The 17,941-nt window shown below is 51.2% G+C and overlaps 1 protein-coding gene across 2 annotated transcripts in view; it reads left to right on the plus strand.

Annotated features, from left to right (window-relative positions):
* TTLL4 (tubulin tyrosine ligase like 4) overlaps nt 1-17,941 on the plus strand; it is a 411,567-nt gene that overhangs the window by 107,904 nt on the left and 285,722 nt on the right. For both annotated transcript variants that reach the window (XM_078679201.1, XM_078679202.1), the window contains one exon: nt 6,630-6,739. In XM_078679201.1, coding sequence (XP_078535327.1) covers nt 6,630-6,739 — 110 coding nt within the window. The remainder of the gene's footprint in view (nt 1-6,629; nt 6,740-17,941) is intronic.

Genomic DNA, 17,941 nt, shown 5'->3' on the forward strand with positions numbered 1-17,941 from the left:
TACAACTTCCCAGAAGGTCATCAGCTTCAGCAGCATTAAGAGCTCTGCATTGGCTACCATTGCATAAAAGAATTCTTTTTAAATTGCTTCTTACCGTTTTTAAATCCATGTAAAACACAGGTCCCCGCTACCTTACAAATCGCTTTGTGCGTTATAATCCTCCACGATGTCTGAGATCATCTGGGACAAACCTCATCTTGATTCCCAGATTTAAATACAAAACCAAGGGTGGGAAAACTTTCACTGTCTTGGCAGCCAAGGCATGGAATAACCTACCAGTCAACCTCAGACTGACTGAAAAGGAGGGTCTTTTCAGAAAACTCCTCAAGACATGGGTGTACCAACAATCAGATACCTCCGTACTGGCAGCCATTTAGTCTCATCGTTTCACTTGCTTCATTTTTCATCTACCTACTGTTCGCAAGCTCAGCGCCAAGATGCACCCCTGGGAGCGAATGTTCGCGCTTTATAAAACCCCATAAATATCAAAAATATCAAATATCAAATATCAAACCGTCATGGCATGTAGTGTCGCTCCATTTTCTGCAAAATGAAAATGGGAGCTGGACCTAGGTCAGGATATCTGATCACATGTGGTGGTTCTGCTGCTCCTAGGTATGATCTGTCCCCTTCCATTACAAACACAAACTTGTTTATTTAAAAATTATTCTTTGGTTATGCATTATCTCTGATCAAGTGAGCAAATTCTCCAATGCAAGAAAGGTTATGTAAAGAAAGTGGGTTTTCTGCATCTGGCATGACATTGCTCAGCTGTAGGGTTGTACTAGAGCAAAGTTACTGCAAGAAATGAGTGACATTCTGATGGATATAACCATGTTAGTATTTGCTAGGCTACACAGAGGAAATGCATCTGACAACTAAGAAATGCATGCCCATCGCTCTATCGTTAGCTACACACTAAGTGGCGATGCCATGGATGAGCACTAGATCACCACCATAGAAACTGGAAAACAGATCTTAGTTTTTTTTTTTATAAAACTGTTTTTATTATGTTCATTCAAAACATCGGCAAAGGCAACATGGTGTTCATTATCATACGTTGCAATTATAGTGCAGCACCATCGATCTATAATCCCGTTCAACTCCACTTGCAATTGGATATCATCAATAATAACATTAGGCAATATGCTTATAACTGTCTCTCTACTCCTCCCCAGAGTACTCTTCCGAACTGTCCCCATCAGAGTCCGATATTGGTTCACATATGTCTCCCCTGTATGTGTTCCATGCCGCCCATATTTTGGTCCATTTTCGAGGGCATTTCCGATTTATGTAGACTGCCCTCTCCGTTAGCATATTGAGGTCCATGTCCCTACACCAGGTTGCTAGCGAAGGCAGCTCCATCACTCCCCATTTCTGTGCTATATGACGCTTCGCCACTTTGAGGCCCAGCGTGACCCATGTTTGCCCATGACGCGCCAGGTCATTTGGTTCCCACACGTTTAAGAGGCACCTGCGCGGTTCTGGCAGAAGTGATACCCCCATTGTCTGTGACATTGTTCGCAAAACCGCCCGCCAGTAGTCTGCTTTTGCTGGGCAGTCCCACAGTGTGTGAAAAAGGGATCCCTCCTCCCCACATCTCCTGAGGCAATACGGGTGTTGTGCTCTCCCCATTTTGTGCAATGTAGTTCTAGTATAATACGTACGGTGTAAGATCTTTAATTGTACCAATCTAAGCCTTGCAGGTATTCCTACCTCTTAGGGTGAGGCCAGGGCCTCCTGCCATTCTGTTTCTTCCATGTCCCCCACGTCTTCCACCTACCTATCCCATAGCAGGGTTGTAGGGTCTGGGAGATTAAGTATTTTGCGATATGTAAAGGATGTGGCGCTCTTGGGCATGTGATCTGTAAGCAAACGGTCCTCCAATGGGGATGCCTGAGGGATCTCAGTGTCTTGCGGTAGTACCGCCAGTAACGCGTGGCGTATTTGTGTGTATCGGAAAGTTTCCGTTGGGCCTAGGTCATATTGTTGCCGGAGCTGGTCAAATGTTAGTACATTCCCCTTATCCCACAGGTCTCCTACTGTGGAAATACCTATAGTGTCCCACCGGTCAAATCCCTTGCTTTTTCTCAGTTGTCCTAGCTGTTTGGTATCCCAGAGAGGTGTAAGTTTAGTAATGACCCCCTTCCACCCCATCCGTGTCTGCGCTGCGTGCCATAGCATGGCTGTATGTTTTGTGGGTCCCATCAGTTTTGTAACTTGGCCTTTGTCGTATAGGACTGCGAGCATATTTCCTGTTCCAAGTTGAGCCCTATCTGCCCTATAGGCGGGGTCTGCCTGTGATGCATGTATCCATTGGTTAATATTTTGAGGTGTGCCGCCCAATAATACATCTGGATGTTCGGGAGTGCTATTCCCCCATCATACCAGCCACGATGCAATTTTGCTTGGGCAATTCGTGCCGGTCTGTTACCCCAGAGAAGCGTGGACACCTGCGCTGCTATTTGTTTGAAATATGCCGGCACCACTTGATACGGCGTGTTTTCAAGGGCGTACAGGAACTGAGGTAGGGCCATCATTTTGAACAATGCGGCCCTTCCCAGCAATGTTAGAGGAAGGGACGCTCAGTGTGTCACATCTCGTTTCAGGCGTTCCAAGGGGGGCGCCAGAATCTTGGAGAAAAAGTCCGCTACGATTGCCGTCACGTGAATGCCCAAGTATTTAAATGAGTCCTGCGCGACCACCAGTGGGCAGTCAGCCGGGAGCCGTGGTGGGGGCCCCTTAGCACATACAAGACTGATTTGGACCAGTTGATGGTGTAACCTGATATTTTCCCGAAGCTATCACACGCCTCCAGTAGCACCGGCATGGAGCTTTCAGTATCAGTTAGATATACGAGGACATCGTCGGCGTAGAGAGAGAGGCGGTCCGCCCACCCTTCCGCCCACTTAATGCCTTTCAATAATGGTGCACCTCTAATCCAGGTCACCAGGGGTTCTAGCGCTAATGCAAAGAGGAGCGGTGACAAGGGACACCCCTGACGCGTCCCCCTCGACAGCGGTATAGCCTTCGAAAAATGTCAATTAGTTGTTATACGTGCCAGAGGTTTTGTATAGAGGAGACGGATCCATGCGCAGAACTTAGGACCAAATCCCAGATGTGGGAGGACTGCAAAAAGGTAGTTCCACTCCACCATGTCAAAGGCCAGCTGGCTCTGATAGGGATGGTGCCCTAGCCAGTGCCCCGTGCAAGCGTCTAAGGTTCAGCCCTGTATTTCTGTTTGGTATGAAGCCCGATTGGTCTGGGTGGATTAATTGTGGAAGGTGTTTTATTAGGCTATTCGCTAGTAGTTTAGCCAGGATTTTAGCCTCTGCGTTTAGCAGGGATATTGGGCGATAGGAAGCACATTCGGACGGGGGCTTTCCAGGCTTCAGTATAGCTACTATTGTGGCGATTCGTTGATCGAGTGGGAGCTCGCCTTTCTCGAGACTCTCGGTGTACATTCCCATGAGGTGTGTGCTAACAGTTTCCGCCAGTTGTTTGTACAATTCTGGCGGGATCCCGTTGAGTCCCAATGACTTTCCTGACTGCAGCGAATTGATTGCTACCTGCAACTCTTCCTCTGTAGCATCCACTTCTAACTCTAAAGCGGCTTCCTGCGCCAGTTTGGGCATGTCTACATTGCTTAGGGATGCAGCGGCACTGCCTCTGTTACTCCCGACGTCGATGTGTATACCTCCCGGAATTGCTCGGCCAATTCGCTTACTATGAGTCGGGGGTCTGTCGTGAGTTGCCCCGCTGCCGTCCGCAATTGTACTATACCTCTGTTACCCCCCTCTCATCTGTCTAGCCACGCCAGGAGTTTGCCAGCCTTATCCCCCACGTCATATATCCGATGCCTGGTTGCTGTCAGGGCCGATACTGTTTCACTCCGCAGGTACTCCCTATATTGCTGTTGCTTTAGATGTAAAAGGTGTGTTGCCTCGGGTGTGGGGTCTGTCGCGTGATCTGATTCGGCTGCGTGTAAACCTAGTTCCAAGTCCATTTGTTCTTTTTGCTTGTCCCGTTTATGTCCCGTTATGGGTACTATCGCTCACCCCCTAATGACCGTCTTATAAGCTTCCCACACCACCGATGGGGAATTGACAGACGCAGCGTTTTCAGCAAAGAAGTATTTAGTGTCTTTGTGGAGTGTTTTCTGAATTTTGGGGATCTGTAAGTACCCAGGGTAGATAGGGTAGAGTCTTCGAAGGGATTTATGGCGGTAAGAGATGGTCAGCACAATTGGTGAGTGGTCCGATATGCCTCTGGGCTTAATCGTAATGTCCTCAACATTCCGCAAGTTGGAACCTAACGTCATGAAGTAGTCTATCCGAGACAGACTGTTGTGTGCGTTAGAGTGGAACGTGTACTGACGTGTTGTTTGATGGGTATATCTCCAGATGTCAACAAGCCCTAACGCCTCCGCAAAGCTCTGTAGTCGAGAGACTCCAGGTGCCTGTGTCTTGACTGGGTATCTGTCCAAGTCAGCATCCATTGTGGCATTGAAGTCTCCTCCAATAAGGAGGTCTCCCTCCGGCAGGGTAAGTAAAAATCACTAAATGCGGGGAGGGCCACCGTATGGAGTGCTGGGGGAATATAAACTGATATCACATTAATAATTCTACCCTCCCATTGACCCTGTAGTGCAGCAAATCTACCCTGATCATCCTACTGGTCTGCATTTCTATGAAGGAAGAGTTTTTTCGAACCAGGATGCCCGTGCCTCTGGAACCCGAGGAGAATTCGGAGTGCACCACCATCCTATATCCCCACCTGTCGAGTGCCTTACATGTTGTGCCCATGAGGTGAGTTTCTTGCAGGAGCGCCAGTGTGGGAGCTTGGCGTTTCAGGGCCCGCAGCACCAGTCCCCTCTTAATTTTGTCACCTAGTCCGTGAACATTCCAGGTCAATAGCGTGAGGGGAGTCACCTGAGCTTCAGGAGTCGCGTCTTGGGCGGGGTCAGCTGGGGTGTATGTTGCCATGGATGTGGTGATTGATAAGCATGAATCGTTTCTTAAGTGATGCAAGTGGGGATTCTGTATGCTGGGGACAGTTCGCCATGTCGTGTGTGCAGTAACAAATTAGAACAAAGAAAAACGTAACCCAAACTTCCCAACCCCGTGTGCCACCCTCCCACCCTGCCTCCCTGCCTGGCAGACTCAAAACCGCCCGCCTCCCCAACTCAGCAGAGTGCTTCATCCCTCCCAAAACAGTGTACTTGCTTGCTGGGATTAAGAAGCTCAAGGGGGGTGCAGGCCTTCCTTCCCCTCCATAGCCCGCCTCCGACCAGTGTCCAAAGCTGATACGACCGCAGCTGCGCCTAATCTTGGGTGGTTCTCACACGGCTGTCCGAGCAGTTGAGCGTTCATCCGTGATCAGGATCGTTCGCGTCTGCCTGCTGCGAGCCCTCCATGTCCGCTTGTCGTAGTTCTTGGCTGTTTGGTGCTTCCGTCTCGTTTCTGCGGCGTTGGTCTCTGTTACCGCGGCGTGGCCTGTCCACTCGTTGCCATCCTTCAAGCCAGTCATGAGCTTCTTCCGGCGTTTCGAAAAACCAAGTCTTGCCCTCCGCCACCACTCTGAGCTTTGCAGGGAATAGCATGGAATAGGGCAGTTCTTGAGCCCTCAATTCTTTTTTTACCTATAGGAAACTTAGTCGGCGCCGTGAGATCGCTGCTGTATAGTCTGGGGAAAAAAGAGATTGTCGAGTTCTGGATTCGGATCGGTGGGGATACTCTCGCAGTTTGTAATATGGCGTCTCTGTCGCGGAAGTTGAATAGACGCGCAAGCACCGGTCAGGGGGGCGCTCCCAGTTTGGGCCTGCCACCTGGAACTCTGTGGGCCCTTTCCACAAAGAAAAAGGTGGACAGTCCTTTGGGCTGCATCCGGGTCTTTATCAGGTCTTCAACATAGAGATCCATAGCTGGAGCACCTTCGCTTTCCGGAATTCCAAGAATGCAAACGTTGTTTCTGCGAGAACGTCCCTCCTGGTCATCGAGCCTCTCCGCCATTAACTTATTTTCCAGTTCGAGCCGGGACACTGCTTGTTGCAGCGTGACGGTGTCTGTCACCAAGGTTTTGGTGACCTGCTCGATGTCCGTAACCCTAGCTGACATTTTCTGGAAGTCCGCCCGCAGCAGGGACACATCCGTGGAAATGGATCCCACCGTGGCTTGAACGTTCGTTAAGGCCGCCATTATGTCGTCCAAAGTGACTTTGCGGGTCCCATCGCCCTCTGCCGCTTTTCCCGAAGATCCTAAGTTTTGTAGTGAAATGGTATAACTTCATGTCTGTAACATAAAGGTCGGCGAGGCCTTGACTTTTGTGATCCACTGTGTGCATATTGCTGCGACACAGAACCTTGAGTACACCTATAATTTCTTTTTCACATTGATTGTCCTTTTAATTGCTGAATACATTAACTGTTCCATATAGTTTGCTACTGATTGACTTAGCATGGAAATAACTGGTTGTGATTTAATCCAGTTTTGTTTTTTTGTGTTCCTTGGAAACCTAGTTAAAAACAAATATGTATATACATTAGTGATATTCAGTGAAGTCTTGTTTTGCATTGAATGGGTTTTGCCTGTAGTGAAATATTTTCTCAGTGAATTCTTTAACTCCCACAGTCCTGCCGGAGATGTACAGCAGCTCGATGATACCCGGGCTGATGACATAGAAGAGGAGCTTGCAGATGGCTTAGACGACTGCTCTAGTTTGCCAGACGATGAAGTTGACGGTTAGTGCTCAATCTGTATCCAATGAGAGCATATCTCTCTATGCGGGAAAATGTTTTAGCAGGTGAAATGTCCGTCAGCTTTGATTGAATCCTCCAATGAGTTTCAGATCTCTCGTTCACCTTTGTCTGTAAGAGTTTCTAGGCTCTTCTATCTGTGCTTCGATTTACTTTCAGAGGCTGTTCATATTCTAGTTCACTAAAATATTCCTTCCAAGAGCAAACCCTTTCTTATCCTATATACACTTAGGAAACATGCTGGTGGTTGGTGTACATTATAGAAAACCAGGAGATTTAGTATGGGCTTATTTATGTATGCAAAAATTAAAAATGAAATATCTACATGTTCAGTCTGCTCATTAGGACACATTATGGAGCAGCCGGCTGAAGTGCCTAGAACAATTTTTGAGTTCTCAATATTACACTATTTGAAGGAAAAGAAGTAGCATACATGATAATAGTTGACATCAATCAATCTGTGACTTGTAAAGCGCGACTATTCACCCATAAGGGTGTTTGGATGCAGTATCAAGTTTGCAACCCTGGGGGCGTGTGATAACAGGAAGCCAAGCAAGGGAAAAAAACTGTGAATAAGGTGCACAGAAGGGCATTTGGGCCTGCAGAATACAACTTCTCCCAGTGAGCAAAACAAATATTTTCAATGCTATTAAGGACGCAAAAGTGAGGATTATGTTCGCAACCCCTTCGTTTCGGTAAATCAGTAGTATACCAAGTGAATATTATTCATTTAATATTTCCTTTAGGTTTAAAGTATTTTATTATTATTTGGTACAACATAAATGGTCAAACATACATGATGTACAAGGCATCCGCTCAGTGCGGACAGGCCACTCCCACAGCGTTACATCTCCAAAAGATAGTTCCTTCGCGGGCCGGCCCACAACGGCATTAGCAGATATGCATTGTTGCAGCGATAAGATAACCTTCCCTCCCCGACCTCCCCCCTCACCCCAACTCCAGGAACCCCAACACCCCTACACCCCCCCTACCCATCCATCGTCCAGTGCACAGGTCATCTCCCAGCCGTCTACCTTGGTCGCCTTTAGCGAGAGAGGTGGATCCCTTATTCACTCAGGGGGTTGGTGCTGCGTGGTTGTGAGCCTCAAGAGGCTGAGGTATTTAGGGCAGGTGAGCTCCCTGATTTCAGTGAGCAGCAGAGAGTGGAACGGTTGCCAGAGATCGTTAAATTGCTCAATGTCCCCTGCCACTGTGAGTGACAATTTCTCCATGCCCAGTACATGCCACAACCTGTGGAGCCAGCTCGTGAGAGAAGGTAATGTGGTAGTTCGCCAATGTAATAGAATGTTCTGTACCGCTGAACCCAGTGCTATAGCTATCTGTCTGCCCCTACATGATCTGAGGGGATACATCAACCTGTTTGGGAGCCCTAACAGGGTATATGCAGGGAAGCGTGGCAGTTCTGTGTCAAAATGGGAATCTATTTCGTCTAATACTTCCTTCCAGTATGAATCTAGGAGCGGGCAGTCCCATAGAATGTGTGTCCGTGTGACCCGGTGTCCGCACCCTCTCCAACAGGTATCATCCTTGCTACGATCCATTTCCTGGATCCGCTCCGTTGTATAGTACCAGTAGGTAGAGACCTTAGTCAGCGTTTCGGTGAGGCCCATGTGGTACGCCGAGTGTCTTGCCCTGTATGATATCTGCTCCCATTCCTTGTGGCTCAGTCTCCTGCCTAACTCCCTCTCCCAGCGCTCCCTTCCCGGGTTGTAGAGGTTAGAAGAAAGTGGTTGCAGTAGCCTATAGATCTGTGATCAATTTCGAGTCAGACTTGCGCGTCATAAGCCATTTCTCATGTGGAAGGAGTTGTCTGTCGGCCGATTCCCGTACCTGCGGGTGTAGTGCCCAATGGCGAGCCTGCATATAGCGGAGCCGTTCAGTTTCAGGGAATGAAAACTCCTGACGAAAGTGTGGGAAGGGGATGACTCCTTCTGGGCATATAGGTGGCACAGGGCCCGACACCCGGCCGCTCGCCAGTGAGTAAAGGCACCCTTTTCCATCCCTGGGTTAAAATCCGGGTTGTCCACCAACGGTGTAAGTGGGGACGGGAATGTAGTAAGAGCATGTGCAAGATTGGTGGCATCCCAAACCCGCAGAGGTACCCTGGTGACAAAAGAGGCATACAGATTCACAGGCCGGTGAGGCCGGCGTAGGAACAGGATTTCCTGCAGGGCTCGACCCGCCATCGCCTTATCCTGGAAGAGCCAGTGCTTATCTGATTCCCACCTGCTCCACTCAACCAGGTAGCGCAACTGTGCTGCCTGGAAGTATTTGCGAAGATCTGGTATTCCCAGCCCTCCCGCCTCTGGGGCCAGCATGGAGAGAGACCTACGCATTCTGGGCTTCTTGCCTTGCTAGATGAAACGCGAGAGATCTGCCTGCAACTGTGAGATCCACCCGACTGGTGGCTGGAGCGGTAAGGCCCGGAACAGGTAAAGAACCTGGGGTAGGACCGTCATTTTGACAGCAGCTATTCTGCCTAGCCAGGAGAGAGTGCTGCGAGTCCATCGCCCTAGCTCCTCCCGGATCTTCTTGCCCAGCGCAGTGTAGTTAGCCGTCACCATGGCTGGCAAGGTGGGGGCCAGCTGGATCCCCAGGTAAGGCACCAGCTCCGATGACCAGAGCATGGGGAATTGGCCTTGGAGATGAGATCTAGTGGCTGGTGTAAGGGAGATGTCTAGAGCCACAGATTTTCCCATATTCATTTTGAAACCCGCAACAGCAGCAATGGAGTCTAGCTCCGCGATACATGCCGGAAGTGCCGTCCGGGGCTCGTCTAGCGACAGTATGACGTCATCCGCGTAGAGGCTGATGGTGTGGGTAAAGCCCCCGAACCTCACCCCGATTGCCGCCAGGTTGTTACGCACCCGCTGGGCGAATGGTTCCATATAAAGGGCGAAGAGCAGCGGCGAGAGCGGGCATCCCTGCCTGGTACCCCTCTCGATGTTAAAGCTCCTCGAACTATAACCATTCACTCGCACCACCGCAGTTGGTAATCTGTAGCAGTTGAGGATCATGGAACGAAACTTGTCTCCCATACCCGCCTTCATCAGGACCTGTTCGAGATAGGGCCAATGCACTCGGTCAAATGTCTTTTCAGCGTCCACCGCCAGCATCATTCTCTCCCCCGGGATCCGGGAGGCCTTCTCCAAGAGATGAACGATCCTCTTGGTGTTGTCCACAGTCTGCCTCCCCGGAACAAATCCCGCCTGGTCCGGGTTTATAAGTCCCGGTAGGTGGGGGGCTAATCGGGCCGCAAGAATCCCAGTGTACAGTTTTAAATCCACATTCAAGAGGGATATCGGCCGGTAAGAGCCACAGTGCTGACGGTCCTCTCCCGGGTTTAGGGATAAGCGTGAGTGAGGCTCGCAGGAGGTCAGATGGTATAGCCCCAGGAGCAGCGAACGAGTTAAAAAGGCGAGTAAGGATCGGAGCCAATGTCGTGCAGAACGTTTTATAGAAAAGTGGGGTATACCCGTCCGGTCCCGGAGCCTTGCCGCGTTTGAGTCTAGCGATGGCAGAGATCACTTCCTCTATTCGAATGTCCCTATCAAGGTGCTCTGCCTGCGTGGGGTCCAAGGAGGGCAGTGTGATTGAGTCCAAGTAGGTGCAAATCGCTGCACCATCCGTTGGGTCTCCAGCATTGAGATCCGCATAACATCTGCGGAGCGTTTCGGCTATATGAGCATCTTCCGTCACTACCGTTCCCGTGGAATCAGAGATCTCCTTCACCAGCTGATTCTGATGTGCTATCCGAAGCCTATTAGCTAGTAGCCTGCCACAGCGGTCCCCTCCGGTATAGTATGCGTGGCGCAGGAGAAGCGTCGCATACTCTGCTCGGTCCAAGTCTAGGGCCGCTAGGAGTTTCCTTAAGCTGCTTCCATATTCTGGGGGCTCCCGTCCTGCAATGCATCTGCTCAAGCTCGTGGACCCGTTGGGTAAGTTCATCCCTCTTGGTCTGCCGTTCCTTATTTTCAGCAGAGGAGATTGCCAAAAATTCCCCCCTAAGAACTGCCTTCAGGGCCGCCCACTGCGTTGCTAGGGTGGTGTCTGGGTTATCGTTGTGAGACAGATACTCTCGGATTGTTCCCTCGATGCGGTCAACCACCACCTTCCTGTGTAGCAAGGTGTCGCGGAGACGCCATATTCTGGTAGGAGTAGCCACCGGCGGTAGATTCAGAGTGGCTGAGACCGGGGCGTGGTCTGATAGAGACAGCACTCCCAAGTCCGTCTCGGAGACCAAGGCTCGCACCGGAGTAGTAACCAGGAGATGGCGCAGCCTCGCGTACGTCTTGTGGGCATGGGAGTAATATGAATATCCCCTGTCAGTGGAGTGCATGAGTCTCCAGAGGTCGTGCAGGTCTACCTCCGACAACTGTGCCCTGTACTCGGCTGAGAACTCCCCGACTTGCGGGGAGCGTTGCGCGGACCTATCCATGGCTGTGTCAAAGTCCATATTAAAGTCTCCGCCGATGATAATATGCCTATCCTGTGGAGCAGTAACGTCCACAAGTGCCGATCGCAAGAAGCGCTCTTGTTGTTCATTAGGGCTGTATAAGGACCCAACTGTGAAGGTGATACCACTAATTCTAAACCGATATGCTAACAGCCGACCTTTGTGTTCTGCATGTTTGTGAAGGATTTCCCCCCTAAAGTGTCTGGCCACCAGGATTGCCACCCCCGCCGTCTTAGTAGTGTTAGAAGAGAAAAATTGTGTTGGGAATTTATGTGAGCGCCTTCTATGAGTGTCTCGGGATAGTAAGTGTGTCTCTTGCAGAAGACCTATATCAGCGTGGGTGTTCTCTAGTAGAGACAATACTGCCCGCCTTTTGACCGGGTTGTTCAGACCCCTAACATTAAGGGTCACCACCTTAAATGTGCTGGGAGGCATAGGAGAAGATAAAAGTGTAAGCGCCTTTTCCTCGCTCGAGCGAGGCAAGGTATATGAGTGCTGCTAAAGCGCGTATGACCTGTACAGTGCACTGGACGACCCACCCTCTCCCTTCCAACTCCCCAACCCCTACCCAAAACACCCCTCACCCACCCCTCCAACCCTCTCCCCCCAGCCAAACCCCCACAACTCCCCTCCGCCCTTCTCTCCCCCAACCCCCCTTGTACCAAAAACGTCATAGTCCCAGTCCGGTCCTCAAGGGACAAGTCTGTGGTAAATCAAGGAAGTGGACGTCCAGCCACCACACCCCCGCCCGCTACCCCCACCCCCAGAACCCCCAAACCTGCATATTGAGGAAAGCTATGTGGATCTCCCCCCCGGAGTCATCTCAAGCTGTTAATGCAACATCCTGCAGAGCGTTGTCTCCAGCCGCCTCTCGTAATGCACTGTCTCTTCCAGCTCGAATAGTGGGTGAGTCCAGTCGAGAAGAGGACGCAGAAGTTCGATGGTCAGGGACTCTCTGCCAGCCCTCCCTGGTGACTCGCCTACGACGTGGCGTGTGAGTGTCTTCATCCGTCGCGGTGATCCCCAGTACTTCGCAGGTGTCCTGCAGGGAGCGGAGTTGATGTAGGACTCCGTTCCACCGGAAGATGAGTCGGAAGGGGTGACCCCAGGAGTACTGCGTCTCGTGGGACCTCAGAAAGTCCGTCGCTATTTTAAACGCCCTATGCTTTTGGAGTGTAATCGTCGACAAGTCTTGGAACAGAGCAATTGAGTGCCCCCGAAAGTGCAACGTTGGCTGTTTCCTGGCTTCACGGAGGATCCGTTCTTTAAGTGGGAAGTCCGGTAGGAAGGCAAGTATGTCGGGCGGGGGTGCCGAGGTTCGGCACTGCGCGCCCACTCTATGTGCCCTGTCAAATCTTATAGGAAAGTCCTCTGGTTCACTCAGTATCTCCTTGAACATGCTTTGCAAGTATCCAGCAACGTCTTCCCCTTCCTCTCTGGATGGCACTCCCCGGACCCGGATGTAATTCCGGCGGGACCGGTTTTCGAGATCTTCAGCGTGTGCCTGGAGGTCCAACTGCTGCTCCCTCAGACGCAGAACTTCCTGCTGTAGATGCCAGATTGCTTCATCTCTGGAGTGGCTGGATCCTTCCAAGGTAGCCACCCTTTCGCCAAGGCTGTCGACCTCTCTCCGCACCTCTCGGACCTCTCCGGCTACCTCCTGTTTCAGCGTCTGAAAATCCTCCCGTAGGGAGCTAAAAAGAGATTCTAGGAAGGACCTGGTGACTGGCGGCTCCCTATCTCCCGCCTCCAGGGAGCTGCTCGGGGGGCCCGGCGAGTGGTGTCCTTTGTCTTGCTTCATCGTCCCCCTACCCATCATCTCCGGCAATGTCCGGTCCCCTTTCTTGTTCCCCCTGTTGCTGGCCATCGTCGATGCGTGCGTCACCAAAGCAGGTCTTAACGGGCCTCCGGCCTGCTGCGGCAGCCGTCAACGTCCTGGGGCACCGCTCACCGGCGGAGGGCACCGCTCTCGATTCCACCGTTCAGACCGTCGGCCCCGGTTCGCAAGCTGCTAGTCTGCCTCCAATGCAGATTTTGGGGACACCCTGGGGGGCAATCACAGCGTGGTATCCAACATCCGCTACCAGCCAAGAAATGGCTCTTCCACGCCGGTGTCGGCCTGTTCCGCGCCCTTCCAATACCCGGGGCTGCTGCCGCCGCCCCCGTGCTAAGGTCCACTCTGCCTCTGTTGTAGTTCGTGGGGTACCGGCCCGTATTCCCCGCGAAGCACCGACCTGACCTTAAGCTTTGTCAGTCGTCTTCGCCGACGTAGGGGATCACGGGGGCTCAATTCATTCCCTCTGCGGGTTATGGCTGTACCCCCTCAGTAGGGTGCACGTCCGTCGATCCTCGGGTCTACTGCGCCAGGCTGTTGTGCTTGCTGTCCCGGTCCCGGGGCCTTACTCTGCGGTACGGCTGGACCACGTGTCGGTGCAGGGCAGAGGGGCCTACCTCCACGTGGGGTCAGCTACAGTCGGAGGCCTCCCGGTCCCATCCAGACCCCCCGCTATTATGTCCGTCACTCAGCCACTCAGTTTGTATATGGGGAAGGAGGGGGGTCGGTCGCTCTTCCCCCGCCTACGGGCCAACGGTCTTCCCCGGTCGGCAGCCCTGCCACTGCCCGCTTTGCATTGCTACCATATGCTGGTTGAAGGGAGGGGGTCTCGAAAGGCTCTGACAGCCGCCGAGGCGAGGCCCAGCTGGATGGCTGTCCACGTGAAAAAGGGGGCCCTGCTCCCTGGGTAGGCCCGAGTCGGGGTCCGTCTCCTCCAGTAATTGCGCGATCTGTGACCCCAGCGGGACGCCCTCCACTTCTCTCCAAGCCTCCGGCTTCCCCCTCACCTCTGGCAGCAGCAGGTCCTGCCTCTGCCCCCTCCGCGGAGGAGCTCTAGGCCGCGCCGGAAACAGGCCGCGTCCCCGGCCTCGCGTAGAGAGTTGTCGCCGGTCGAACTGTACCGGTGGTGCGGCTGGGCGTCTCCGGCTATTCTGCGGATCCCGGGTCGAGGCTACGAGGCCACCAAGATCACGCCTTCCCAAACCAGTGGTTCTCCGCTCCTTTTGTCTGCTGTGGGTCGGATCCCGGCGTCCCTCCCAGCGCCGGCTGAGCGCGCCTCGTGGTTCCCTCTGTGCCCCGCTCTGGTCTTGAGCAGGTCTCCGAGGATGATTCGGCACGACCTCGGCCCTGGGGTCGCGATATGGCGGGCCAGAGGTCGTCCCTCCTTCCTCCGCTGTTTTCCAACGGATGACCGGGGGGGAGATCAGTGCTACGGCAGGCCTAAAGGCTTGGGTGCGGGGGAGCTCGCGGAGAGTGCGTCCGCTCACCTCGCCATCTTGGCCACGCCCCCCTAATATTTCCTTTAAAAGAAAAATTGTAGAAAAACACATTCATTACAAGCAGCAAAGCTGCAGCCTCCATGAGGCTCGCCCCATTTCATAACCGCGTTGACCTTTTTAATCGTGCTCCTGACACCATACAACCTTTTTTTTTTTTTTTTTATGCGGCCTGCTGTACTTATGAAATTGCCACCGGCTGTCATTCCTGCATATGTTCTGAGAATGAACGAGAAAAAACACTCCCAACAGAGATAATGCACTGGTATTTTGTTAAATCATCTAGAAAAAAATATGCTGGCAATGCAACTAAGTGTACCAATTTCACTATAATAACATAAGGAAAACCTGATATCTATACCTTTTGAGCAATAGTCGATGGAGGACCTTGTGTCCGCCACAGAGTCCGGTAGAATAATCCTTGCCTCTGTGTCCTTAATGGAACTGAAACATTCTGTGATGTTTACTAGGAACTCCTTTAATTCGGTGTCAGGACTGGGGGCCAAGATTATGATGGTTTAAAGCTCACTCACCACCCGAGAAGCCATTCCCTCTACCAGCTTAAAATAAAATGTTTTGAAGGTGGACTTGAATCTGCTGCTTTGATCAAGTCCTCCAGTCTTCCTCTCCCATCAAAAGCCAACAAAGCTATAGAACCCCTAGCTGAATGAGCTCTGAAAGCTAAGGGTTCAAGGCATGTGAGCTGTAGATCACATGCTTTGCATACTCCTGCCATCTAGTGTAGTGTCCGGATGTTTGCAAGTTGTTTTTCTTTGAACAAATCATTCCAGTCACGAGGTAGGTGACTCCTCTTTTCGGTGATAGGGCGCATGGGCATCAAATCCATTGTTACATTTTTTTTTCCGCCATCTGGTTCGGACGTGAATTGCTGCGATCCGGTTTGACACCGCTTTGCGGGTTGCCCTCGGTGCGCAATCCACTTCCCCTCGACAGAATTGTTTTCGATCTCGTATTTCCCTTTCTCCGCGTATCGAATTTAATACAAAAATTCTTTTTGATCTGGAAACTCGTAGAAGGTCGTTGGGCCTTCTTGTGCTGGTCCGCCACGCAGTCAATTGAACAGACTCCATTCAAATTCTACCCTCTGTGCCACTCGAAGTTCCCGTGCACCGACTCGGACGAAGTGTGCAACCTGTGCTTATCTCTGGAGCACAACGAATAAGAGTGCGACACGTGTAAATCCTTCCGCTTGAAGAAAACTCTCGGCGACCCCCAGGCTCGATGTCGCGACATGCAGAGTCAGAACACCGGCTCCATTCCGGACCTCTAAGGAGAAGATTCCGATCAAGAAGCCAGCTATACCATAGGGGCCGAGGAAGAACAAGAGGACCCTGTTTCCAGCGCCGAGTCCGGCTCCGGTGTGGACTAAGATATTCCACACAGTCAGCGTATCTTGAGTATCGATCCTCCTGCCCCAAAGTCCAACTCAGCCGAAGAAAAAGGCTCTGTTCCACCTCCACCTCTGCCTTTGGGCCATGGTCGGCACAGAGAACATGTTTGCAACGCTCTGCCTTTGGGATCAGTACCAAAACATATGCCAATGCCTTTGGCTCTGGGTCAAGTCGTCCACACTCGGGCACCGAGCCGAAACCTTCAGGTTGAAGCCAAAACCTGGCTATGGCCCACCTCCTTCATTGCCAAAATAGTCTTTCGGATCCGAAGATCCTCAGACACCAGCACTGAAAACGTCCGCGCCGAAACAAAGATGCTCCGATACGTTACATCGAAACGGGGCTCCTTCGAAGAGCCCTGTTTCGATGTCCCGCCTCCAAAACAGGACCCGAAATAAAAGGAACTGTACATCAATCCAAAAACTGGACATATTGCGACCAAATTGCCACTCAAACGCAAATCTGACTCCAAGGAAGCCTATCACATTCCTTTAAAGAAGAAGCATGTGGGCACTAACCCTTCTCCTCCACTTCCTCCTCCACCGGAAACACAATTGTTACTTACCCCCACTAATTCACCACCACCATACACAACTGATAAACGGGATGACTGGACTGGGGACAGTGATCCTGTTGCCTGGCCTAAAATTTTCCTGCAGCCACTAACTCTTTGTCCTCAGCTTTTATAACATTACTTCACTGTTGTTCAAACTCTCAGAATAAACAATTAGCCGAGAGTGACCTGATTCCTTTTCACTTATATTCACTCCTGGAAGACTGTGCTCTTTTGAACAAAAATAAAAAATACATTTTTGTTATTGACCTTCTAGAAACCCTTCAGAGATCATAAAAAAATAACATGGGGCAGAACAGTAGGTGTTTAGATTAAATGCTCCAAATATAATCTGGCAGACTTGATTATCATATTACAAAGCAGAATAATATTAACTCAGTAATGTGTTCCGTCAATCATGTGTACACTATAGTTGATAGGTTAGCACAAGTAACTCAATAAAAGGAATGCCCAGAAGGGAAAATACGAATATTTAGAAGTCTGTAGGAGAGTAGGATCTGCTTCTTATAGTTACCCCCACTTTTTGCTGGTGTTTCGCTGTTTTTCGACTTTAGTCTGGCTGGGGCCCTGCTATCCAGGACCCCAGCCTAGCTGCTTCCTCTCTAAAATGATTCCATGTACTTTAGGTGCACTCCAGTTTGGTTACTGGGGTACCCTTATGAGTCCCTAGTATATGGTACACTAGGTACCAAGGGCATAGGTACCCCAGAGGCCTACCAGGGACTGAAGCATGTATTATGCCACCCCTGGGCAGCCTTCCAAAATGACACCACAGGTCTGCTACTGCAGCCTGTGTAAGGTGGTGTATGCACCCCTTACTTAGATATAGCAGGGCCCCTCTGCAGCCTTCGGAATCTATTCTCCGGGGATGTTCTGTGATGCAGCCAGACCATATACTCTTAAGCGCATTATAACCTTGCAGTGAAAGCTAACTTTGGAATGGCTGCTAGGAAACATGTTGTGTTTGGTGTCAAACACTTTGGAATCCTACCCCCCCCCCCCGCCACTTCTGGCGGCAGGGGTATGATTCGACCTTTCTAGAGGGAGAGACATGTCCACACCATACCAGCTTAACTGAAACCTGGCATCACAAAATGGATTATACAGATCAAAGAGAGAGAGAGGACTAGATATGCTAGCCCGTATCCCCTGTGTTTATATGTAAGTATCAATGAGGACTAGCTAACTTTTAGGGGGGGGTAAAGGGTGACTCAGGTACGTCAGACAATACAAGGAAAAAAGCAATGTTTTCCTTTGAAAGCCCTCACCCACCGACCTAGTCGGTGGCATGCTTCATCATCGGGCCCACCACAGTGGCACCGAATGTGCCCCGGGTGTGCTGCAACGCCAGGAGACTGCGGAGCTGGTATATTGCTGCGTGTGCAGTGAAGGAG

Source organism: Lissotriton helveticus, chromosome 3_1, assembly GCF_964261635.1.
Source record: "Lissotriton helveticus chromosome 3_1, aLisHel1.1, whole genome shotgun sequence".
Taxonomy (NCBI): Eukaryota; Metazoa; Chordata; class Amphibia; order Caudata; family Salamandridae; genus Lissotriton; species Lissotriton helveticus.